At 37.9% G+C, this 25,024-nt stretch overlaps 2 protein-coding genes across 5 annotated transcripts; one reads left to right on the plus strand and one right to left on the minus strand.

Moving 5' to 3' along the window:
- Positions 1–10,207: 10,207 nt before the first annotated feature.
- LOC140923898 (homeobox protein Nkx-2.8-like) lies at positions 10,208–17,884 on the minus strand. 4 transcript variants are annotated; one of them, XM_073373921.1, is made up of 4 exons: positions 16,137–16,438; positions 15,202–15,444; positions 11,916–12,050; positions 10,209–11,257 (listed from the first exon to the last, which is right to left on the minus strand). In XM_073373921.1, the coding sequence occupies exons 2-4, from the start codon at positions 15,206–15,208 to the stop codon at positions 10,797–10,799; spliced, it is 603 nt and encodes a 200-aa protein (XP_073230022.1). In that variant the 5' UTR covers positions 15,209–15,444; positions 16,137–16,438; the 3' UTR covers positions 10,209–10,796. The 4 variants fall into 4 exon arrangements, with proteins under 4 accessions (XP_073230020.1, XP_073230022.1, XP_073230021.1 ...); XM_073373919.1 differs by lacking the exons at positions 15,202–15,444; positions 16,137–16,438 and adding an exon at positions 17,759–17,884 and having other exon boundaries at positions 10,208–11,257; XM_073373920.1 differs by lacking the exon at positions 16,137–16,438 and having other exon boundaries at positions 15,202–15,669.
- Positions 17,885–18,305: 421 nt separating this feature from the next.
- LOC140923897 (homeobox protein Nkx-2.5-like) lies at positions 18,306–22,088 on the plus strand. Its single transcript, XM_073373917.1, has 2 exons — positions 18,306–19,837; positions 20,280–22,088. Exons 1-2 carry the CDS (start codon positions 19,636–19,638, stop codon positions 20,768–20,770), a joined length of 693 nt encoding a protein of 230 aa, XP_073230018.1. The 5' UTR covers positions 18,306–19,635; the 3' UTR covers positions 20,771–22,088.
- The last annotated feature ends 2,936 nt before the right edge of the window (positions 22,089–25,024 follow it).

Consider the following 25,024-nt stretch of genomic DNA (forward strand, 5'->3'; position numbering starts at 1 on the left):
ACGAGTATTGCACCCATGTTAAGGGCTTAAACCAGCTATACTTTCAGCTTGAAAACGTGGCCAGAAAATAAACTTCAGTTATATCTCAAATCAGTTTTATTCCATGTGTGAAACCCTCCTGAACGACTTACCGAGTACTATGTGATAGAACTGCTGAAGAGGTTTGATTTTAATGGAAACATCACAGGATTTGGTTTCATGCTGACTCAAACGTTTTAGGAATGAAAGGTTAACCTTAGATTAAAATCAATTCAACTTTCATCTTAAACACAAAAAACAAACAGTACAAGTAAAGCGAGAAACGGATGAATAGCCTTCAAGTTGATGGTTGAGAAAGCGTACATTTCGTACTTATTGTGCTTCAGAAAAACACGGGCTACTTTAGGGAAGACTCAAGAATTCCTGTTTTCGGTGCCTCACACTTAACAACTTCATCCAAGTATTTGCAATCAAAGACACATTTCAATGGCTACAAGTTCTGCTTCTATTTCAAATTTTGTTTACATTTTAGGCAAAAGCTTTATTTCTCAAAGATAACAGAAGGAAATGGCATCCAACTTTCAAGTGTTGGTATTGAATACAAACAAAGGCATTTAAACCAACCAAAACACAATTTATCAAGAGGCCCGTCTGCCCAAGAATTTAAACCCTTTCAAGGACATGAGAATTACTTTGCAAACTAAGAAAAAAATTCACTAATTGAACGCGAGAATTCGATAAATAAGGAGTAAAGTAATTATGATGAAACAAAGTAAACACAGCGGCAATAGATATTAATCTTTTAGGCGGTATAATTCACGAACATGTTCGTACCTTTCGTAAGGGACCCCCCTCCCCACTCCCCAACCCGTCCTCCGGGGGAATACACAAAAACACACTTTCTTCAAGTACCCACGCCGGAATTCGGGCTATTGAACCCATAAAGACCCAAGAGTGACTAACGTTAATTTTCTCCCGACGACTTTGAATACGTCATCAAGAGAAAAGGTTATGAGAATTAGTAAATTGATCACCAAAGGGAAAATATTTTCAAAATTCTTTCGACTAGTCGTTTTAGGAAACGTATGGAGATGAGTCAGGAAAAAGGAGTTGTTCAGTTACACTTTAACAACTGCAGTCTTAACTTCTTTTATCCTCCATGTTCCTTTTAATAATAATTATTAAGTCAATTATAGACGTTAGCGGGGTCTCGCTTTGGGTGAGCTCTGTTAGCTGAGGTACCAAATAATGACAATACCATTTTGGTATGAATTTTGGCCACAGGAGTGGCCGTCTATTTAATTTTTAAGTATATAGAGCTACTAAGGAAACTCCAGATACAACGAGGAGATTATCCTATCAAAGGTGAAGGCACACTAGGGCTTTCCACAAGTATAGTCTGAGATATCGCAGCAGCTTTTAGTGCTGAAATTGGCCTTTCTTCCATATTTCACAATGTTTTAGTGGACAATTTATGAATTTCTTGTGAAAAAAAGGAGCCAAATCCCCCCCTGGCGCAGATCATGGGCGCAAGATAACAGTAGCCGGGCTGCTAGGTCAGCAGTTTTTAGAGAAAATTCAAAATGGTGGACGAAGACTCACATTCGACTGACTGGAGTGTCTCAGGTGTAGAGGGTCATTCAACAATTTTATTAGCTTATTACATATTTCGGTTTTAACTGAGGACAAAGTTATTTAGTAACGCTGGTTACGCCGCAAAATTGCACAAAAATGCTTAGAAATCTTACTAATTTGTTGTACAATTTGTATATTTTAGCATCAGACTAAAAAACGTTTTTGTTTTTTCGAGCAACTTTTGATTTTTTTTGAGCAACGTTTGAGCAACTTTTTGAGAAATTACAGGAAACATTTTGGAAAATCTCGAGCAACTTGTGGAGAGCCCAAGGGCACACCCACGCCCGCCATCCGGGACAGTAAAGTGGAGAAAAGGAAAAGGGAAGGGAAGGGGGGGAAAAATGTTTCATTATTTCCGTGCTGCAGTGAGCAGAGGGACTTCGTGCCTCGATTTCATGTCTTGAGAACACACATATAATGTCCCGGATAGCAGGAACGCCCCCTTTCTGGCAGCTGGAGAAATTACACATTGATCAGTCACACCAAGCATAAAACCATTTATTTCTTTCAGAAAAAAATTTCCTTTTGTTATTCTTATTCTGAAACTTAACCTAACTTTTCAAACCACCGATGAGTTCCCTAGTTTGAGACGAAGTATTTCTATGACTTAAAACAGACTAAACAACCTTAGTTCAACAAAACCTGCTGAAAATAACCTGGGTCTGGCACCTTTGTTTTGTACGTTGCCTAGCTGGTTAAGGTAAAAACGTATTCGTAAAACCATATATTATACAGGAGCACCCAACGGCAATTTTCCGAAGAATATCTGTTCGGAAGACGATTTGAGATCTAGAATTTTCGAAACATTTGTGGTAAAATTTCCTGCTTGCCTGCCTCTCCTAGGATTTTCGAACATCTAAAAAATGGTGTAATTGCTTATTTTTAACGGATTTTTACCCTGAAAAGGTCACCTAGAATTTTCGAGAGCCTTTTTTCTGGCTGAAATTTTCGAAAAGGTAAGTTTTGATCCCTATAATTTTCGGATCACTAGACTTTCAGCTAGGAAATCCGAACAGATGAAAAAATTTTAGGGGATAAAAATATGCCCATATCTACCGTTTAAATACTAAAATACGTTTAACAATACTATATTTAAGTGGTTTTGAACAAAATTCTCGTTGGGTGCCCCTGATTATATCACGACGTATCGGAAGGGATTACCTGCTAAGACATAATGCTACTAGGAGAATTTCAGTTATCACTGACTAGTTTGAATGTTAGAGCCACCTATCTAGTTCTAAAAATACATACAACAACAACAAATTTGGTCACATTTTAATGAGATTTCACTGGTTCACGGGTTCGAACCACCCAAATAGAACAATGAACAATGAGTAGAAAAAGGATATTTTTTTCAAGCGCAAACCTGATTGGATTAATTATAGGCGTAACTGTAGTATGTGAAACCCGTCGAAAAATCGACGGGTTTTAAAAATAACTTAAACCTTTTACTTTCCGACAAAAGTACCTAAAAATGAACAGAAATCAGTCACAAATTTCACTTTGTAAAATATTAAAGATAAAATGGTATTATGCGAACTGAGAAGGAGTTTCATTTCAATGGCCTCGTAATAGCAATTTGTTAGCAATTGTGCACGGCCAGGTGAATCAAAAGTTGGAACTGGAAACAAAATAAAATTAACGAGGACTAGTCAGACAGCAAAAGAGCTTTCACTACTTTAAATGGTCACTCATAGCATTTCATCCACAGACTCGTGTAGCACCGATGCAGGCCACTAAAATGTTTCCGAGAGCGGAGAAGAAGTAAACCTTTCTTCATTATCCTGAGTGAAGGTGTTAAAGGAGATAACTGCACTTGCAAGGGAAGAAATGTCCGTAACAACGTCTAAGTTTCACACAAGCAGCAATTTTGAGCTCTGAAAGCTCGTTTTAACCTTGCTTTAATCCAAGCTTTCTATGTGTGGGGTATAAGCTGGACGAGCGCCTTCAAGACACAATGAAACACTTGATGAAACACAACGAAAACTAAGTAGCTGGCGCAAAGCCAGTGAGTATACAACGAGTTTGACCCTTCCTAAACCCTCAAACCAGTTTTAAAGGTCTACTTTGTTACAAACTCTCGAAGAAATGGCATTGTCACAAAGTTTTCGTTGAATATATAATTTTCAAATACTTTTCACTAATTTCTTCAATCTTTGAAACACAATATACTCTTTTCCACGTCTTGGCTAACACCTTACACTATTCTAAAGCAAACAGGATTTCCTTTGATGAAATTAACAAATCAGTTAAAGAAAACAGAGAAGTTTTCAGTTTTGCGTGTATGTTTGAACAGACTTCAATCAGACCTACAAAGCTGGGCAAACGATAGCAATGACTTGAATAAAGGGTTTTTTTGATTCCTTGAAGGACTATTCATTGTTCCCTATAGAGGTTCAGTGTATAACTTTAAAGTTTTCTAGATAGTAATCCTCACTTTTTAAGAGCCGATTCTTATATCGCGTTTCTGTTAATGGCTTACTTTCGTCAGGATTGGCGGAAGGGTAGCGTTTACCATACCATGTAACAGATATTCATGTGTCCAGTCAATTACCAAGTATCACTCTTCTAACTTCTCCTAATCCAATAAAAGTAATCTTATCAGTTATGTTACTTAGGAACGTATTTAACTCGCTTTTTGCTTGCCATTGAATACATTCGAACCCAGCTTTATACGGACACTTTTCTTTGTCCCTGCTGCGGAAGGAACGCCCATACATTTTCTCCAAATTTAACCCGCTTAATACAGACAATCGATACTTGTTTTTTTGCCGAGTCAACACTGAGATTCTCACAGAATGCCAACCTCGCTAATGTGGATCCTTCATTATTAACTGTGTACTGTAACAGACCTATCCTTTTGGACACAATTTCGATGTTCCAAGCGCTATACAGTACACCGCAGTTTCAGACTATTTTGTCGTCACATGAGTTATGCAGAAAACGGTTTAGATTAAGTAATATAAAGATGAGCGATTTTTGAGTGTTTCTGTGAATTTAGTCCGAGAAACAACGGCTTTGTTAAGGTTAGAAATGTTTAATTTGAAGAGGCTAATGTCCTCTTGTATTTCTTTAGTACTTTGTACTAATAAAAGGTGTCTTTTTGTCTTTCATAACATGACCTTCTTAATACTCACACCCTGTTTATACGGACTCTTTCTATCGCCTTTTCAGTGTCTGTGTGTTAACATGGTATGACTGTACTTTTGTCCTGCGCGGAGGTTAGTCTTGTTTTGTACCTCGAGTAAACGGCTGTACGCGTTGCCATGAATAGTACTGTCCCTCATATTCTTAACATTCAAGTCTGAGATCGAAACTTTGAGGTGTGATAATTCTTGTGAACGGGCTGAGTGTCTAATATTGGTAATGACGCACAATGTGCAATATGAAATATTTGATTATCAGAGTAAGAGCGGATGGTTGCTGATGACGCGGATTAATCGAGTCTTTCTTTCTTTCCACTTCTTTTGATAATGCTTTATGAAGCTCTGCAAATTTTCAAATTACATGTTAAATTTCTACAGTATAAACATTTAAATATAATTTTCTAAGCTGTACTTCCTCATGCTGTTGTTTAGTGGTCTGTTCTGAGCTAGCTCTAGCTTTTAAAGTGTTTGGACAAGTTGGAGGAAATCGCTAGGAGTGTGACCATTAAAATAAACGCTACTGAAAAGTACTTTCCTGTGCTTTACTGTTTATTATATTGTACCAGGTGGTTCTAACGTTTGAGTCTGTGAATGAAATACTATAGTGTGACCATTCATAAACGAACGCTACTAAGTTGTACTCTTCTGTGGTGCTGTTTATTATGCTGTACAAGGCGATTGTAACTTTTGCGTCTGTGGATGAAATCCTAAAGTGTGACCATTCAAATGAAAGCTACTGAGCAGTACTTTCCTGTGGTACTGTTTATTATCCTATATAAGGTGGTTCTAACTTTTGACTCTGTGACTGAAAGTCACAGAGCAGTTCAAACGAGAGCTATGCACATTTGACTACCCCTTGATTCTTGTAATTATGTCGAGAGTCAGTGTAACCAATGAATTTCTTAGTGAATTCATACAAGTAAGAACGTTTTACCACGGAAATGAAAGCAGGAGCGTTTTTTCCCGTGGAACTTAAACTTTCCTAGTCTAGACTTAGTGCATATGGATTAAAGTGGTTGACAAGTTGTCACCCTTGATGACGAAAGTTCTCGCCTCTTCACATGTTTTAATCAATGTCTTTATTATGTAGATATAAAAGTTTGAACCGCATGCGGTCATCTTCGTTACCAATGGCAACAGGACTTTTTTCTTAGCACGGTTTATTACCTTGTTTGGACGGCTGGTGATGTGTGTTTGTTCATCAAGACAAAGTCTTTCATGGGACTTCAGCTTTAACATGCGCACTAGAAGTGACAAGAATGTTCGACTGGCGATTAATCATTACTATCCGCAACTAAACGTAGAGGAAACTTTACTTAAAAGTGCGAGTCATTATGGACTTGAAGAGATTAACATCGTTCCTTTGGATCTTTTATCTACTATCTCATACGAAGGCGCTAAATAAATAAAATGCACATGCTGGTGTAATGAATTCGTTATCATTATCTGATCAACATAAAGAGAATTAACAAAACCATTCACTTCGAAAAACCTATATCCCTAGAAACAAAATACCTTTCTTGGTTTTAGAAAAGAAAGTATCAGTCTTTGCTAAGCCATGTTATTTCGATTCATAAATGATTTAAAAAATGTGTGAAATAATTTCTTAAGAAACATGCACACACTTTGACCACTGCTACGGAAGCTTGCTCTATATTTTCTTCACTAAGATCACGTGATAAGGCTCTTGTTCTCGAGAGAGGAATTCCACCCTTCAATCGTGAAAGAATGGAACTCGCCGAAATTCTCAATGCAGATGAGAGGCCACTCGGGTTGTTGAAGTGCAATTCAGATACTATATACGTTCGACCTCGCTTAATGTACTTCGAATAACAGAGTATGCCTTCTATTTTAAATTCCTGACAGATAAATTCGGGTCCCTAACAGCTTACTGATTTTCATGATGGAATCGTGAAAAGAACCAAGTTTGAATAAAGCTCCATTAAAAATCCATTCTGATTTTAACTATTAGACTAAAGCATCCATGAACAGCTTTCGTTTAAGTGGCCACGTTTAAGTTCCATTTCATTGATACACTCGAAATCTGAACTGTACATATTACACAGTAGTGGAAACATAATACCCCATAAATGAACAATTCCAGTATTGGAGATGGCCAAACATATGAAAAAGAACCTCGATATAACGAAACCTCGTTTTAGCGAAACATTTTGCCAGTCCCTTGCCCCTTCGTTATATCGAGGTGATACTGTTCGAGGGACTACATCCACTATAGGTTTCACACATGAAGGATAGATATTTAGAATGAGGGTACTAAGTCAGTTCACCTATACATATTAAAACAGTAAAAACTCTTATGGACCTTATAGTTAACCTTTTCATCATTGTTATATAATTTTCTTTAGTTTAACGCTAATACATTATGGATTACACTTTACGTTTGTTATTGCTAAATCCGGAGTAATAGGTATCAAGAACAGGGAGAAAAAGTTAGCGAAACTGGTGGAGGTTTAATTTTTATTTTTCTGTTCACTATGAGGATTAGTTTAAGTTCGTTGGCTTTTTTCATTGCGAAAAGGTTACTTGAAAGTTATGACGTTATTACAGTGACTTTATTAACATTAAAATAAACGGAAGATCATTTAGACGAAGGAAATAATTTTTTTTATTCTATTGCTGGGCTTATGAATTCGATTGATAGGGCGGAAAACTACTCAGCAACTTTCAAGTTTTCCGAGTGCAATTTCAACTTTATCACATACACACGAAATTGAGATTGAATTAAATCAGATTCTGTGTAAACTCTCCCATTAAGAAATACGAAGATAAGTTTCGGAAATGTCAGTTTGAATTTATGAAAAAATTGAAACTAAAAAGAAAAATGTTTGTGTACATCCTTGGGTTTGACGAGACGTCGCCGAAACAGAAGGAGATATCGCCAATCAAAATTTACTGTTTAATAAAATACGTTCCTAAAGGTTAACAATAACCAATGATTTTCTCTCAGCGGCACCTGAAAACACAGCCATAAAGGAAACAAAAACCTAAGTCAACACCACGGTTTAGTAATCAAATATCTTTGCACAGTAAACGGCGATTTTTAATTAAAGTTAGTGTTATTAAACTATTGTTGAACATACAAAGCTGCTTCAATAAACAAACAGAGCCTTTGATATCCCTTTTGTAACCAACGATATATCACTTGTGGGACTACTTTATTTTCTCGCCACATAAAAAAGTTGCAAATGCGCGGATCAGTTAGTGTACAGAGCTAAATGAATTAATATTTTTTGGTGAAAATTTTAAGTTTCACGTGAGATTTCTTTAGGAATTAGATTTGATGGTGTAGCTCGCTGTTTGAACAGCCATTTCCTAAGCTTTATTTAACCAATAACTTTGAAATGTCATAATCCTCTGACATAAAATCACAGTTAATGATGTCTTTTTAATTCTCTTCTGACAGCCAGGAAGAACAAGAAAACTATTCACAAAACTTCTCTTTACAATGATCCGAAAAGACTTCTTTTTCCTTTGTACAAAAGGAAATCGGAGCTCCATTCTGTCTAAAATGAAATTATCGGGGATTTCGCACCGGCCGCAGAATATTACAACTGAAAATTTGCTTCCGATTTGAGTCAGCAATTTTCTATTAAATTTAGCGGGGCTTGGTACGAAAGCGTCAGTTTTTTCCTATTCGAATGGGACGAACTGCAAATTGTGATATCTAATTAAGATTGAAGCAAAAAGTGAGCAGGGTTGACGAGACTAATTTTATGTAGCAATGAAATCGCACTTTTCGACAAACTTCCTGAATATCGTTCAATATAGGAAATTTAAAATCTAAATAAAAACCCTTTATTGCCTCGTCAGTCAATACAGCTAATCCTTAAACAATCAATGAAATTTTCCCTATCATAGTTACATGTGGACCGAAAAAACCCTTTGACTTTTCTCACCAAACTTATAAAACATCACAATAAAACAAAGCAAAACAAAAAGTGCTAAATCTATACTATTACATTTCAAGCTTTTCTCTCCCCACCAAAGAGACTCTTTCGTTGTAGTCGATTTATGACTTAGTATTGGTCGAAGCTTTTTGAATTAAATATGCAGAATACTAAGTAAGACATTTTCTATATCACAAAGTTCCTGCTCTATTTACTGCCTTTTTTTTTCTGAAGACGTAGGCTAAGTTAGCTCAGGATTCAAGCCAATTTAAACCAGCTGAATGAAACGTATCGAGCAATATATTGCTATATACTGGGACAATTGCCAATAGACCTAGCCGGGATATGAGATTACGCGGGGCCCCGACCCGTCCCGTGTTGGAACCTACGCTAAATCGACGTTGACTCAATCAAGTTATCCTCTTTTATCGCGGAACAATGAAATGAAATCATTAAAAAATAAAATCGGCAAAGTTAAATGTGGTTGTAAAGACTCTCTTGGAAGAACTGCTTCTTGTTTTACAAAAAGCTTTCTTTCAGAAGCAGAAATCAAAATTACAACGCAAATAATAAGACTTATGGACAATAATACCCACTGGCACGCCATCGATTCGCCGCGAAAGACTAGTTTTGTTTCTATTTTGTTGCTTTAGACGATAATAGACAAAACAAAACATTTTTTGTTATTTTTGGTCGATTACAAACTTAATCTTTTAGATTCAATATTGATGTTATGGCCCAACGAAACTGTTTAAATATTTAAATACAAAAGAAACTTGATCTTCTACATGCAAAGACGAAAGTACCCTGAAGATATGGATAGTTTTTCAAAGTAAATGGTTGCCTCTTGAAAACAAGGAGGATATTTCGACCGAGGTTTATAAACTGACTCCTATAATCAAAACAGAGGCGGAACAATTAGGGAATTAAAAAAATAAAACTTCAGTTGGTTGATCTCTGAATTTCTGGCTTTTTAGTGATCTGTAAAACACTGATCGTTTTGTCGAAGCTGTTGAGTTGTACTTACAAGAGCAATGATTCAAATTCGAAATCTGTTAGCGGTGTTTTCTCGGGAGGCTGTTCATTACGACTGGCGTCTCTAACTTTTGAGGGTCTCTGGCTTAAGCCTCTAAGTATTACTTGCCGGAAGTGTTGTTTGTGGCTAAAATAATAAAATTTGACTGCATTGACTTTCTGTTCTTACGGTTCTTTTTGTGTTTTTTAGCATAAGCTAACATGGACGAAAGGAAATCGAGAACTGAACTGTTCATCTCCTATGCTACAATTGAGTTTAAACAGGTACAAAACAATCGGTTACCAGTAACTCAAGCTAGATACTGCAGTCACAAGTTTTAGTGTATTTATCCCCTTTTAACCCCTTACAATGGAAGAGTAATAAGTGGCTTGGATGAAAAATAAGCACGAGAAAACTTCCAAAACCTTATAAATCAACGATACATCGCTGCGCCTTGACTTGTGAACTAAGAATAATCAAGTAAATCAAAACGATTCAGATTGTATCTTTTACACCCTATTCATAAAACACAGAGAGAATTCTTGGCTTCTAGCAGTTTCATTTATTCTTTGGCATTCATGATAAAATACTAGTGACGGTTTTAGTGTTCTATAAAGAAATCAAAAGACAGATGATTACACAAGGAATTCCCAATGCACACAGTTCACATTTGTGTCGGTAAACGATATTTTAACTTCGCGAACTTTTTGCGCCTAACTCTTAATACCTTACAAAATCACTTTATATCGAATTTCTCACTATTTACAAGATTATTTTCTCTACATTAAACCACGCTTCCCTTTTTCGTTGTCAGCTACGCACGCTTTCTGGTACCCGAAAGCAAAAAAAACATGGGACTGGAGCCCCTAAGGTGAATGTGTGTACAATTTACAGAATGTAAACGTTTTGCTGCGCTTTACTCGAGCTGACTTGTCTAACTTATTTACAAGTAAATTTTCGAAACGTGGCGTTGTCATTTCAAAACTTAACACTGACAATGAACCCCCTTATCTGTTTTTAGACAAACGCTAGTTGAAAGAGCATTTACTATACTACTCCTGTTACTTTAAAAACATAGTCGCGTGGGCGCTTGGTTCGCTGTTCAGTATTCAATCACCAATACGTGCTAGGCTGGATGTACGTTGAGTTAACTGCCGTAGGATAGTGAAGATAGTCTCCTTGGTAGGGTGGACTACTTAGGTAGCTACAGCTTGGACTGAGGCAGCTGCAGAACTGTCCTGAACCGTTCAATAAAGCCCCTTGTGCTGACAAAGGTGAATACGGTTTATCCCAAGGCCCTCGCTCACTAATCTGCTTGCGGTATTTATATCTGTGGTTTTGAAACCAAATTTTCACTTGCGCTGGAGTAAGGTTCACTATCCGTGCAAGTTCTTCCCGCTCGGGTGCCGACAAATAGCGCTGTTGTTGAAATCTTCTTTCTAAAACAAACGTCTGCGCTTTTGTGAACAAAACCCTTCTCTTTCTCTTCTTGCTAGATTCTGATTGTTCCTTCCTGTCCGAGGCCAGTTGGGCGTTTGGATTCTGAGACTGAGACGGTGGTCGTTGTGCCGCGCCTGTTTGGGTAAGAGAGTTGCGGTTATCCATGTGAGTTTCTCAATAGACTACCAGTAGCATTATAAAACCTGAATAATCTACTTTGAATTAACCCAATTCACCTTATCTCGAGAATAAAAATGTGAATTGCCATTTAAAAGTTGTTGAAGTCAGAAATTCATAAATAAATATCGCGCTTGCCAAATTGCGTGCCATAAACCGACAAGTCATGAATCCTCAATGAATACGACCGAAATAGAGCCGGCATACAGCCCTAGAGTTGACAATTCCATTGACATATTTTTCGCACCATAGCAGAATTAATCACTTGAAACTTTTTCCGTTTCTATTGAGGTTATAAGTGGCAGTAAAGGATGCTATCGTTACAATATAGAACAGCTTTTTATGAGGCCAGTTATGGGACTCTAGTATGACACATAATAAAGCCTGACAGCTAAGAAGTGAAACTTCGAGATTTCTTAGATGTGGTGAAGTTTACAGAGTTTAACTACACTTATCTAAAGCGAATTAACTCTTTTCACACTGTTATTCACGACAAAGATCTCTTGAGTTCGTTAATCGTTCCTACAACTTTTGAGCTTAGACACTTTTACTTGAATACAGCGCGTGGCATTTGCTTTGCGGGGAAAAAATCATTAATAGTTAAGTTATTCGTACTTGACTTTGTGGTGTCCCGCGCATCAGCGTTTCCCTCTTCATCGTCTGAGCTTGGAGTGGCGATTGCAAAGCTCCGTCTTTCTTGCAAGGTCATCTGATCCTCGCCCTTGGAGTTCAGAGAGCGGATTCTTTCTTCTGGAAGATTAAGAATGTCTCTTATGGAAAAGGAACTCATTTTTATCCGGTGCTTGCGTTTCGTGTAAACGGTCTCAAATGGGCTCCATTGTATTGGGAGCTCAGATAACACGATTAAAGCAGGTCGCACGCACGGGGCAGGCTCTTAGTGTAGCAGGGCGGGGCTACACTTCACTCTTTCGACAGGCCATTTGAAATCAAACAATTTGGCCGGATTGTCGTCAGGTTGTTTTGTTAGGAGAAAGTGCCACGAAAAACTGACAGATCAACTGAATGCTGAGAAGGCAAGACTAAATGTCTGTCATTTCAGTGGACTTAAGGTGACAGAAGGACCATTCTCTGGTCGCGAGAGCAGTCTTTACAGGCCTTTATTTCACACATGTTCTGCCATAGCATTGCTTTCTGTTGATTTAGGCTTTAATTGAACTGGCGGATTAGGAAGTTTACGTTTATCTCTGTTTCATTCAGTTGCTTTTATTACATCGTCACGATCGGCAATCATTGAACCCCCGGCACTAAAACGTCTAATCTACATTTTCTCAACTCCAGTTTGACAGGAATCTTATTAAGAAGTGTAACAGAGAGTAGAATTAACGTGAGACTTGAAAATTACGTCTGGCGTGCGGCAGAGAATCTTTCCGAATCGCTGCGAAAACCTCTCAAATCTAATTCCATTGAGATGACATTGTAAACATTGTCGACTCTTGAATTGAACGTCCCAGGAAATTATGAGTGCTCTGTGCTCTCTGTGTAAAGCCTCCCAGGGACAGGGCAAAACCCAAATGTTGATTTACTCCAAGAAAAATATCTCTACCTAATTACACATCCAAACATTGATGTTTTCTGTCTGAGAGTTTGAGGTTAAATGTTCAATTATTACCTTTTTCTTTTTTTTAAGGTTGTTAGTTTACAAACGTTATCTATACGAACTTCATGTTCTATATTGACGGTATTCCAATTGAATCTATTCAGTTAAATTCTAATTGGTAATACACGCGAGTTAACACACAATGACAAGGTATGATCATTGTTTCGACCTTGCACGTCCATGAATAAATAATACTCCGTGTCCTTTTTTTCACCAGCTACTGCTGTGTGAAACAATAACTATTTGTTATTTTAATTACTCAGAGAATTGATAAAAACTATCGAGATTTGTACTGGGTCTACACCACTACATCAAAACATATGTGCTTCATAGATTCGCGCCAAATATGGAAAGATCAAAACACTTAAAAACTCTAAAGGAACGTATTTTATGATCATTTTAAGGGTCCTGAAAAAATTTCTCCTTGTTTCAGTTGAACAAAGACCTTTCGCCTCTGTGCGGCAGTCTGTGATCAGTTGAAGGCAAGTTTAATTCATCCAACAATGAAACTGTAAGTTTTGCTCTGGTTTAATCGGTTTTGTTATCGTAAAATTATGTGGGTTGTTTAAGTTATTTTCGAAATAACTAAACCGTAAGAATTCTCTCTTATTGTATATACTAACTATGTCATTCATATATTTTATAAAGAAATCGACCTGCTGAAATACTAAAGAATAGCATAAGATATTCGTCTTTGTTTCGCATTCATTCCATCAGAGACCAATATTGAACAAATTCGCGTGGAGATGGTGGTACATTGTGCATACCCGCTTACTCAAATGAAAAGCAAAGACAAAATATCTTAACGTTGGAAAGAATTCAGTTCTAAATCCATGGATACCAAAGCGGTTGACTGTTCGTTGACGATGGGCGTGAATCTTGTTTCGTAACTAGCACATGAATGGGGACATCAAAATCGTTCTTGCTAACTCAGACAAAACAGCTTATGAAAATAGTTAGCAACGAGGTTGTACGTTTTACCCTGGTTAGTTCTTGAATAACATGTGTTGCGAGGGCGAAATGTGCCCGTAACAACAAGGGTATGCCATAAGTTAGCTTTTTCTCGTTTATAAACGGTTCGAAACAAAAACCAGAGGGGGAAAGTGTTTTCATCGGTCACGTCAGAGGTCTGGGGAATTATCGAAACAAATACCTGAAAATATGTGGTTACCCAATTATAATATGTAAGTGTATAATTATTCCAAGTACAATACGACATATCAAAGAGATCTGTTTCCTTATTAGGTTTATACAGCTAATGATTCTTATACTGAAATCTCTTCTCTGAGATATCGCCTTGTAATCTATACGCCACAGCAAAATGAGCTATTGTAGCTCTTCAACTGTCACCAGCTTGAGTAAAATTCGATGTTGGATTCAGTTTTTTTTACTCCAGTACATGTGTGAATATGACAATTATCAGTAAAAGGTTGTAATCTGATTTTTCGTAGAACAAATTCAAATACCGCGAAGAATTATTGGGTATTACTGACGGATCCCATGACAAAGATTAGCTTAGATTTGCAACGTTTGTGTTGGGTTATTTTAAAGTCGAACAATTCACTTCGTTAGTTGTGCGCGTCTGGCGTATAATTCGATCATCAGCAAAAGAGAAAGCCTGACTCTTCCTTGTTTGCATACATCATCACAGTTGATTTTTTCTTTGCAATGAGTGTGTTCTTGTTTCAATTTGCGAGCACGGTCGCAAAGCAAACAGTGTGTGGGATTGATTAACAATAGAAGAAAAACTTTTCACTCGCGGAACAGACAGATGTGTCATTTTGTCCGAATTGAACAATTGCGAGAAAGGAAACTTAAAGAATTGTCTAAAGAATAGGCTTTAATACACAGGGAATACATTAAAAGCCTTCTTTGCATCATTGTTCGTGATTATGAACTGTATAAACGTTCCATTTAAATTGTATCTTTTTATGTAACTTTATTTGTGATCTCTACTTTTCTTTAGAAATGTTTTATAGAATTATACCCTGCCTTTGATTCCCCCTTGGGGCATATCAGTCTTCAGTTCAAAATGTTACCCGCTTAGCACCATCAAGTCTTTGTTATCGGGAAACTCGAACCTTACTTATTTACATACGACATCTGAAACAGTCTGTCTTTTTCAGCAATATTTATAGAACTCTAAAGTGCAGGAGATATTGGACTACTGTAGAGTGTTTAGCTAGGTATGCGATGTAAACACGCCTTTTAGTTTGCTTGCAGAATCTGCCCGAGATATCCGTCCGCCCACACGCCCGGTTTCTCAAAAGGACAACGACTCACCTTCCATATTCAGATCAGTCCTTTTGCCTTTCCACGTGGCCTCCAAAGTTTCAACAATATTCAGTCCAAAGACAAGAGATAAAAATTTCTCCAAAATCCATAAACTGGTCCGGCACAATTTCGCGTAACGCTGCCTACTCGGTCTCTCGTACTGAAGCTACTGGGTGTGCTAGGCGTGCATCTGGAAGGATTCTTATACTGACTCCGGGACGATTTGACGTACGGAAACATCGTGTCTTTCCACTTAGCGTTCGAGATGGTTGTAATGAAAACAGATACAGAAACATATTTGAACATCGCGGAAAGGACGTTTTCTTGTTTACTCATTGGGTGATCGTTTTTGACAATTCACATCAATATCTCGTTGAAATCGCACGACGCGAGTAATGCATCCGTGCGCAATTGATGGCTAGAATATAGAGGGCTGGTCGAATGTATTCTGACAGTTTCAGCTACTTAGGCATGCTGATTCCGGCAAGGTATAGTTAGCTAGATACAAACTACTATATCCTGGCCGTTGACTGTGCTTACAAACATTCGTATGGCTTTTAGATGTGAGAATTACGGTGAATCTTAGGTGGTTCAATTCGCATGCGAGCTTGTAAAGCAAGGAGAGTTTTCATTATATCTAGGACCCTGAACAGGTAAAACTCTTCAAGACATGGATGAAACATATAAAAAGACTAATTCTCCTTAAATAAATGTGCGAAAAGGCTAAAAGCCCGACATAATTAACCGTTAAATTACGTGGAATTCACCCGACTAATTTTTAAGGTTAATATGTCGGCCGTCACTTCATGACTATTTTCTGGTGGTTTTTATCTCGCTCTCGCTTCTGTTCAATGCAGAAAAAAAATCGAATCTATTCATTGTACCTTTATTAACGCTCGCAGGTTCGAAATTTGAATAAAATTAATGAAATAAGAGAGTTTTACCTGAATAACTGACTCTTCATTGCCAGCTGCCTTGAGGGTAAAAGAAATCACGCAGTCACATCCGTTTTCGTTTCTTTACCCACACATCTAAAAGAATTTTTACCATCTCAGTCAACTTTCAGGCATCAATTTTAAGTAGACCATAGACCGGACTGTTGATTCGGTTAAAAGGTTTTCAAAGAATCTTAATAAATGAAGACTTGAGCCGATGATTTTTGAGGAGTAACTGGAGAGGAGTTGAAGTAATTCTCTTCGTAGGGACCATTAAAAATTGATTACTCTCTTTTACCACCGTAAAATTATTTGGTCCAGTAACAGAAAAAAACAATTTTACATGGGTGAAATTGTTTTTAAATCCTCTTTTTAAAAAATTATTCTGTTGCGTGTTCGGATGCAATATCACTTGGTTGATTTGAACAACGAATATCGAATCTGTTAATGCATCTTTAAAACTTTAGATAAAACTCTAATGATTTTTCGTATTATCTTACATTACCAACAATGAACATTCGAACACAGAGAGTAACTATTGTTTATTAGAGGAATTCACACCAAAGCATCCTGTAGTACCTATAAAATATTACGTCGGACTTCAATGTTTTGTTAAGCATATTCACCAAAGCACAACAATTCACCGCCATGAGGTACTCAAGAGCGCTCGTCGCCCCGTTAGAGTGCATGTTTAGGTGAAAGCTTTATACGCTGTTGAGAACTTAAGATGTTTACAACTCATAATGCGTCTTGTCGCTCTTCAAAGGCTTTCAACCTGCGCTCTCGGAAAAGTAGGCGGCACTTTAAAATGAAATACGATCTCTCTTTACCCATTTACAGAGTGGCTAAATCCCAAGCCACCGAATTTTTAAACAATAATTAGTGGTTGTTTCGAAGAACGGGTGCTAATGGGACAGCAAAATTCATCGTGTCATCCCAGCCAACACATGATTCCATTCCAACTAGTTTTGTTTTGGTTCTTTTTTTTTTTTTTCATATTACATCTTTTGTGCATTAATTAACGAGGCATTCATTTCTCTTCTTTAGCTAATAAAAAGCAAATATATTTAAAACTCTGAGCGTAAAACTTTTAATCCTTCCTAATTGAAAAGTATTAGATGTTTCTTGTGATGATGTTTATTTATGAACTCCTTGGCTTTGTTGCGTTTTGGTGTCAGTCACAAAGGTGAACGGAACACGCGAGAAAACAAAAACACTTTATTCGTCGGGCTAAGTATTGATCTAAGATATTCACAAGACGAAATTAGAATATCTTTAGCTTAATGCTATAATGGCGACTATGTCACTCACACTGCGACATTAACAAACAGTTTGTTTGAATGGCCTGGTTAGTGAGCAAACATGTTAAGCGACGTAATACCCTCTTGTACAACATTTCGTCTTTTCTCTCATTTTTGAGTGTAAAATATTGATGAGACAATCTCTTCATAATCAAAATCTTAGTAAGGCCACATTTCCCCCAGAAATCTCGACAAAGGTGGTTTTTGGGGGATGTTTTTCCTCAGTGCAACTCATAACAAGAAGGGGGCAATGATTATTTACGGGCGAGATGACAAAACATAATGGTCCTTTACAAAGCTTCGGTAATACAAAGGCAGAGAAGACCTTACCTGTACCTATCGCCATTTCTTACACAAGGGTTGCTACAGGTACTTAGAGGGGCACGGGACCGACTCAGTCGCGTGAGAGACCTGCGCGCCGCACTGAACGAATTCACTTTCCACGAGAGACGCCACCGCCAGAAGACTTTAGCACAGCCATGTGGCTAGCTTACCTTCGAGTATGTGAGCCGCAATGTGACCAGTCGAATAAAGAAACGAGAGAGCAGCACCGTTCTGTACCATTGTTTGTTTTTCGTTATGTTACAAAATAAAATTTGTCACGTTTCGGTTTTAAACATGTAACTTATTTTTAACTTGGATATTTTTGCGAATGAAAAGGGCTCCACACGTACTTGCATGGTTGCTTTATTCAAAATGACGCCTACGATTCCAAGTGCCTCGTGGTCCACTCAAACGGCGCGGCGCCGGCCAGCAGCTGAATCGCTCACTGCATATGATTCAACCTACCTGCTCACTTTACTGGCGATTTCTAGTCTCATTTCAATCTAACAACAGCGAGTAAGGCGCGGGGTAGGTGCTAAACTGCATCCACAAGTCGCTTCGGTCGTCGCCGCACCTGGCTGAGCTCAATAGCAGTACTCAACAAATTGCTTTGTAACCACGAGTAACTTCAGATAATGTACTCAATTTTCACGGAAATACAACTCGAGAACATTTCAGCTGGCCTCAAAAGAAAATTGTCACAGAATAACTTATCATGTAAACTGCCCCTTCCCACTGTATTGTTAAAATGCTCTACAACGTTCCTTTTTAATTCGACTCCAAAGCTTTAAGACTCCTTTTTTCTTGTTTGTACCGAGGGGAGAATATTTTCACCCATCCGAGTCATGAACCTTGTACTTCCTTAATCTACTGTTTATAACTTTTTACAACTCAGGATTTCATCATGCAAAAGCATAACATATTAAAACGTTTTTTACAGAGAAAGCCATTAACCTTGAGCTTATTAGGACACAATCAAACGAACATTCTTATAATTAAACGATGACAGTTTTCAAACGTTCTTGGTATTATGTAGAATGCCATTTTGTGGCTGTCGGTAAAAACACCCGGTAACAACTGAGAGAGATCCATTTGCACTAAAATAAGCAGCCACTTGAACCGAGTCCCAGGTTCTCGTCTATACTCGAGAAATAAAAACAAAGTACGACAAACACGAAAAATCGCCCTGATTACCTATATCAAAATGTGGGCGGTTATAATAAATATATTTTCAGCTAAAAAATGTGAGACTATAACAAAGAGCCTGAGCGATTAGCAAAGGTGCAAATTTTTTTCAGATTTTATCACTAATCCAACAGCTAGCTCTTCCGATCGCCCATTAGTCGGTATTCAAGCTTTCGATTTCGATTACATCGATCTTTCAAAAATTGGAGAGGCGTGGATGAGAGGTTATGAGCCGTTCGATGGCTTGACAAACTAGACTGAGAAAAGTGGGTCTCTTCAATTTCGCTTGAGACGTCAGAATTCGAATAACTAAGTGACCTATTGAATATGGAAGTACTGTTGTTTGAATACGAAGCGGGGGATTGAAACACTAGTGGTAAACCCACCCAGCGTGACATGTCAAAAGGAGCCTTTTAGGGCAGACCTGTCATTCGAAAGGGCTTTACGTGTGACAGGGTATTCAATTGCTATCTTTCTAATTAATTGTGATGTCAACTTCGTCACCACCTTAACCTATCAATAGAAGTTGACTTTGGCGAATTTGGGTAACATTTGTTTAATGTCAAACATCTTGTTCAATACTTGAGAGTCTGGGCACGCCCCGATCTATAAGAAGCTGTTGCGAACCGCGGCGCACGGCGGATAGAGCATGACTGTAATATAGCCCCAGGCCAAGTAATGGAAGCCCTTTGAGATCCATGTACACAAACGATCGAGCGCTCGAGATGACTTCGTTCTCCGTGAAGGATATTCTTAACCTGCCCGAGAACGGTTTATGTTTGTCCAAGAGCGAAACTAGCCAAGAATCGACGATGAATTATCAGTGTCTTGACGGAAATACTCGTAGTTCTTCATGTGGCCCTGTAGTGTGTAATCAAACCCAAGAGGCTTCATATACAAGTAAGGATGGACTTGATTTTGTATCTTTGATCGAGCGAAATGTAAACCTGCAAACTTCTTGAAGTGCTAAACTTAATAGATGGTGAAATACGCGGCGCGAGTCTTGAGAGGCTTAGTCTGCAGAGTTTGAAACACAGATAACGAACTTTTAAGCACGCAATTCGATTTCTTTCCCGGCAAAAATAAACCCGTGATTTTTCTGTTCCAGGGTACAATTAACCAAACGAAGAACAAATGACTAAACTGTAAAACTATTATTGTGAGTGTTTTTGGCTTGGAGTTCTTGAGGGTATTTTGTTTGTGCCGCGTGTAGAGGGTAAAGGGTTCTCCACTTACTTTCCTATAACTTTCATACAGTTCCAATAATTACTATACTTTAGGTATACTGTAGCTAAATAGTTCTCACGTTCACAAAATTTTTCTATTTTCTTTGATGCCACAGATTCGCACTCGAATTCAACAGAGAATGGTTCAAGTTCTTCAAAAGGCAACCATGAATTGTCTATACAAGAGGACGCACAAGACGACTTGAATGATCCGCCGAAGAAACGCAAACGCCGTGTACTGTTTACCAAGGCGCAAACGTATGAACTTGAAAGACGGTTTCGTCAACAACGATACCTATCCGCTCCCGAGCGCGAGCAGCTTGCGAGAATAATCAACTTGAGCCCTACGCAGGTAAAAATATGGTTTCAAAATCACAGATATAAATATAAGAAACAGAGCTTCGAGAAAGGAGGAATGAATGACGGATCGCCCCTGTTTGCTCCAAGAACTGTACCTGTTCCTGTTCTCGTACGAGATGGCCAACCTTGTTATGGCACACCGGTTAATAACTTTGGATATTTACGACACGATCCAACGGACTTTTACCACTTTCCTCCTGTATCATCATCGTACATTGCTCCTACCAATCCATATTGGAACTGGTAGCGTAAACATTGCTTGTACAGCGCGTGTTGTGCGAAATGAAAGGTGGAACAATGCGGTAACCTCCACTGACACCATAAAAAGATGCAAAGTAAATTTTAAACCTATATGCCAGCGTTATAAGAAATTTTTGAGGGAGAGACTTATATATTTAAAGAATCATACACTTTGATCTTAATTTTATGTTTTTATATTATATTGTAAGGGTTCCATCTGGAGTTCACGTTCATCAAACGCGGAGAAGTATTTTTATGCGACAGCAGCTGTTGCAAAATCGCATCAGTTGAGATCGAAAACATTTTGTTCTAAGATTCAAAATAGCTAAGGAGCATGTCTTTTTTAAGTTGAAAAATTTCAAGCTTGCACTTTAGCGAGAGAAATTTTGATTTTCTCAGGTATTTTTTTAGAATAAGTTGCTAGGTAGCTGTAAAAATTGTTTTAATGCTTTTAGTAAATGCATGTCTGAAATTAAGACGAATAGATAAGAAGTGATCATTGTTCGAGGATAATCTGTTCCAAACCAACCTTAAATTATAATTACAATTCTTCTCGTCTCAACATAAAACGCTGAATGTTTGAGTTTGGCATAAATGTCAGCAGTCATTATTTAGTTTCTTCGGCAAAGAATCGCTTCGCATTACCGCATGAACTGTCACAAATTAGTAGAACCGCAGTAGGACTAAGACTGGGTGAATCAAAACTGACGATGCAATGTTTGGCAAACAACATGTCTATTTCAACTAAAGGGTTTTATAAGATGCTCTCTGCACCTTGACGCTTCTCCCTCTTTGTTTATAACCCGCTTTTATGAAATCACACAACCAAACAAAGTGCCCTTATGATCTCAGCGCCGGTTCATTTCAATTTTTAGCGGGTTAGGTCTAGGAATAGGTTGTTCTGGGCCTTGGATGTGATATGAAGCGTAGCGTGTGAGAGCCATAATTGATTGTCGGTTGTGTTTGCTCGATGAAAAAAGAGGAGGAGTTAGGTAATTTATAAGAATGAGTCTTAGTAAATTGAATCAACTTTCGTTTGCTTTCGGATTAAGGAAAAATAAGAACCAAGACACTACAGACAACAAAGAGAACACGGCCAATTGTTACAAGAGATTTTTAAGTAAATGAAAAAGGATCGTAGTCTCAGAGGCTTAGGAAAAGCAATTGTTATTGTATATAACCATTTTGCTTGTAACATCAAACTTTCCTTTGACGAAAGTGTCTCTGTTAGCACAAAAACTTGACCATAGGCCTTGTTAATGGAAGAAAGCGAGACAAATTAGCGTGAAAACACTATGAATAAAACATTCATAATTCTACTTGTACTTCTTGTTCAGAGAGTGTTAATCTTTTGGGGAAACAACGTAAGTTTGTTGGGACAAATTTTGATTGCCCAGCGCGGGAAAGCTGTGAAGAGCCGGCAAATTCTCAAGCACTTGTTTTTGTCGTAAGCGCCTGTACCCCATCATCGAACTCACTCGACTTTGAAGAGCCCGTCTCGAAGTCAAATTTTACCTCGAAGGGCCATCGTACAACCTGTTCTGCATGCGAACTTGATTAGTAACAAGTAACACTAAGGAATGAAATAAAGAACATTGTCAGTGATCAGTTGGTTTAATGTACTACCTACAAACTTTTGGTATTAAAAAAGCAAAAAAAGAAACATCATTAACTATGGCGGAAAATGCCAAGACGCGAGAGAATAAGCTGTTCTGCTGATGGATATACATTTTACACATCACCATGATTTCAGTTAGTGAACACGATAAAACACCCATTTTAAATAAACGAAGGCAATATTATATCAATGTTATATTACTTTATTGCTTCCCACAAAAGCAGATATATGTTAGTCACAAAATCATTTTCAAATTACCCTGATATTTTTTCTTGATTCTTATATGGCGTAGTAAAAAAACCTTACTATTTGCAACCGAGTATTAGGAACAATATAATGGGTCGTTTCTTTAAAAGAAAACCTAAATTGAAAATGAACGAAAAGTACAGAAAGAAAATTTACCACAAAAGCATTTCAAAGTAGCTGGCCATGTTCCCAACATACCAGTTGTTATTTGAGGTTCCTATCGAAACGATAAAGATATATGTCTTGTAACAAAAATTTTCTGTCGAGAAGTCTGTAAGAAGACAACTGAGAATGGAACACAAGAAATACGTGATTCTCGTATCAAACGTAATCGTACGAAGGAAATCTTTTCTAGTGTTTTTTCTTGCGACAACCGTGGTGAGTTGTTATTTCTTGCCATGACCCGGCGCTAAAGGAAAATGGGTTTTCTGGCTATGAATAATGTGTAAGTTAAAGAGGGAAATCGACCTCACAGGTGACTGCACCGGCTGACATTGAAATGCTTTATCAACACGGAGTATTTTTTTATTTCACTGAAGTGTGAGCAAAAGAAAGACGATTTTGAATGAGCTGACTCCTTGCTTCTTATGAATTATCTTAAATGTGTCAGAATTGGACGCCAAAGTGCTGGATATATCCAAGTCCCGTCCATGCACTGGCCGACTTCCATGCGAGCCACCAGCAGTACACACTTCACGCAGCTGCGTTGGCAAAGGGAAACTCTTAGTTAATGAGTAATAAAAGGTAGAGAATTAGGAGTTTTTTGACCCCCGGTGTTGGCGGCCAGTAAATGTATGTTGAGCTTAATTGTACCTTCATTGCTCGAGCTTAAAATTCGAGTTGGTCAAGAATTTAAAGTGCCGGCAAGCCAAAAATAGTTGTCATCATAGGCGAGTTCGCTAGCACCGAACAACGCGGTCAATTGCGAAAGAATTTTTAACAACTCACACAAGGGCTTTTTCCAGTGTAGCTAACCAGGCCACTTCTCCCAGAAAAACTAGCGCATTTTTATTCGAAAAAGGCATCACAGCACATTTGGGAATCGTATTGGGTCGATTTACACCCTTGCTGAAGGTAGTACTTAATCCTCAAATTGAGGGGAATTAGATAAGACAAAACAGCGAGATTATTTCACACTATTTACAAACATGCGAAGAGGACATCTCAAGCTGTGACCAATTTCATCATGCTAAGGTAAGGAATGTTGAGAAAATATCGTTGTGTTTTGAAAAATTAGTTAGAAAGACATCATAATTAACGTTACTAAACGATTCCTTATCCCCGAGAAACAACGCCTTCCAATTATTTGACCGAACTGTCCCTGAACTGTCATGTAGGGCGCTAATGGCTGGCGCGACAAGATCGTTTTATTAAAATTCACACAAGACGAAATTTAAAACTCATCAGGACAGCTTGGATGGAACTAAACCTTATGTTTGAGTTTCGGTACTCTATTGCAATACTTCGGCCAGTTAAATGTTATCATACATTCAAGAAATAATGTTTTTTTATGGCGCGGACACACTACGTCTTTATTTTTCAACCTGCTGTAGGTTGACTATTCTTGTCATCTGTGGATATTCACCAAAAGGTATAAAAGCTCCTAATCGAATAAAAGCGTGGACAAATTCAGCTTTGGTGTCGGGTAACTTCTAACCCTCCCCATCCACGTCCTAAACAAACCAAAAATCGAACAATTTCAATATCTGAACCCTGAATGAATTGAGAAGCACATCAGTTCTCGTTTTAACTGACCACCAGTGGAAAGGAAGACCTCTAAAATATTCGGTTACAATTCTCAATCGATAAGTAATTATGATTATTCTATATTTTTAGGTCAAACATTTTCAATTTTGTCTGAACTTATTTCTTTTGTGATATGGTTGTATCAAGATATTGCTTGTAAGGTTCTATTGTGTTAAAAAGACCTGCTCGTTTACAATTGAATCGGTGACTCGGTCTTCGTCCGTCAAATGGCTTAGAAAGAGAAGCGGCTCCTAGAAGTAACTAGTATTATTCAACTAAAAAACTGCATAGCATATAAGGACACCGGCACTGCTCTATGTACAACCTACAAGAACACAAAACAGAAATACACAATGTTACATTTCTTAAGCTGTGAACGAGCGCCTTGAGAACTTGATTGGATTAGGTGATCTTCTTGTCTCATTGGGAGATGTTTTTGAGAAGCCTTGAGATGGTATTATATTTTCTAAGAGACCCAGTTTTTGAATCTCTGTAGATGGATCTATGACTTTTTATCGCGCGAAAGTGCAGTTCCGTTTTGATCAGGATCATTAAGTACATCAGTGCACCAGCGGCCGAGTTAATGTTTCTGGGTAGATAAAATCTTGGTCACTCCCTGAGAACGCTGAAGATACGCAATGGCAGTTCTTC

This window comes from Porites lutea, chromosome 14 (assembly GCF_958299795.1).
Source record: "Porites lutea chromosome 14, jaPorLute2.1, whole genome shotgun sequence".
NCBI classification, from domain to species: domain Eukaryota; kingdom Metazoa; phylum Cnidaria; class Anthozoa; order Scleractinia; family Poritidae; genus Porites; species Porites lutea.

Bases quoted from the DNA above. Each gene is read 5' to 3' on its own strand.
- LOC140923898 (XM_073373918.1), bottom strand. From the start codon at position 12,090: ATGAGTTCCTTTTCCATAAGAGACATTCTTAATCTTCCAGAAGAAAGA. The intron at 11,258-11,915 runs GTACGAATAACT...TTACCCAAACAG, and splicing joins GCGGGACACCACAAAGTCAA to GCGCGGCACAACGACCACCG.
- LOC140923897 (XM_073373917.1), top strand. From the start codon at position 19,636: ATGTACACAAACGATCGAGCGCTCGAGATGACTTCGTTCTCCGTGAAG. The intron at 19,838-20,279 runs GTAAGGATGGAC...TTGATGCCACAG, and splicing joins CCAAGAGGCTTCATATACAA to ATTCGCACTCGAATTCAACA.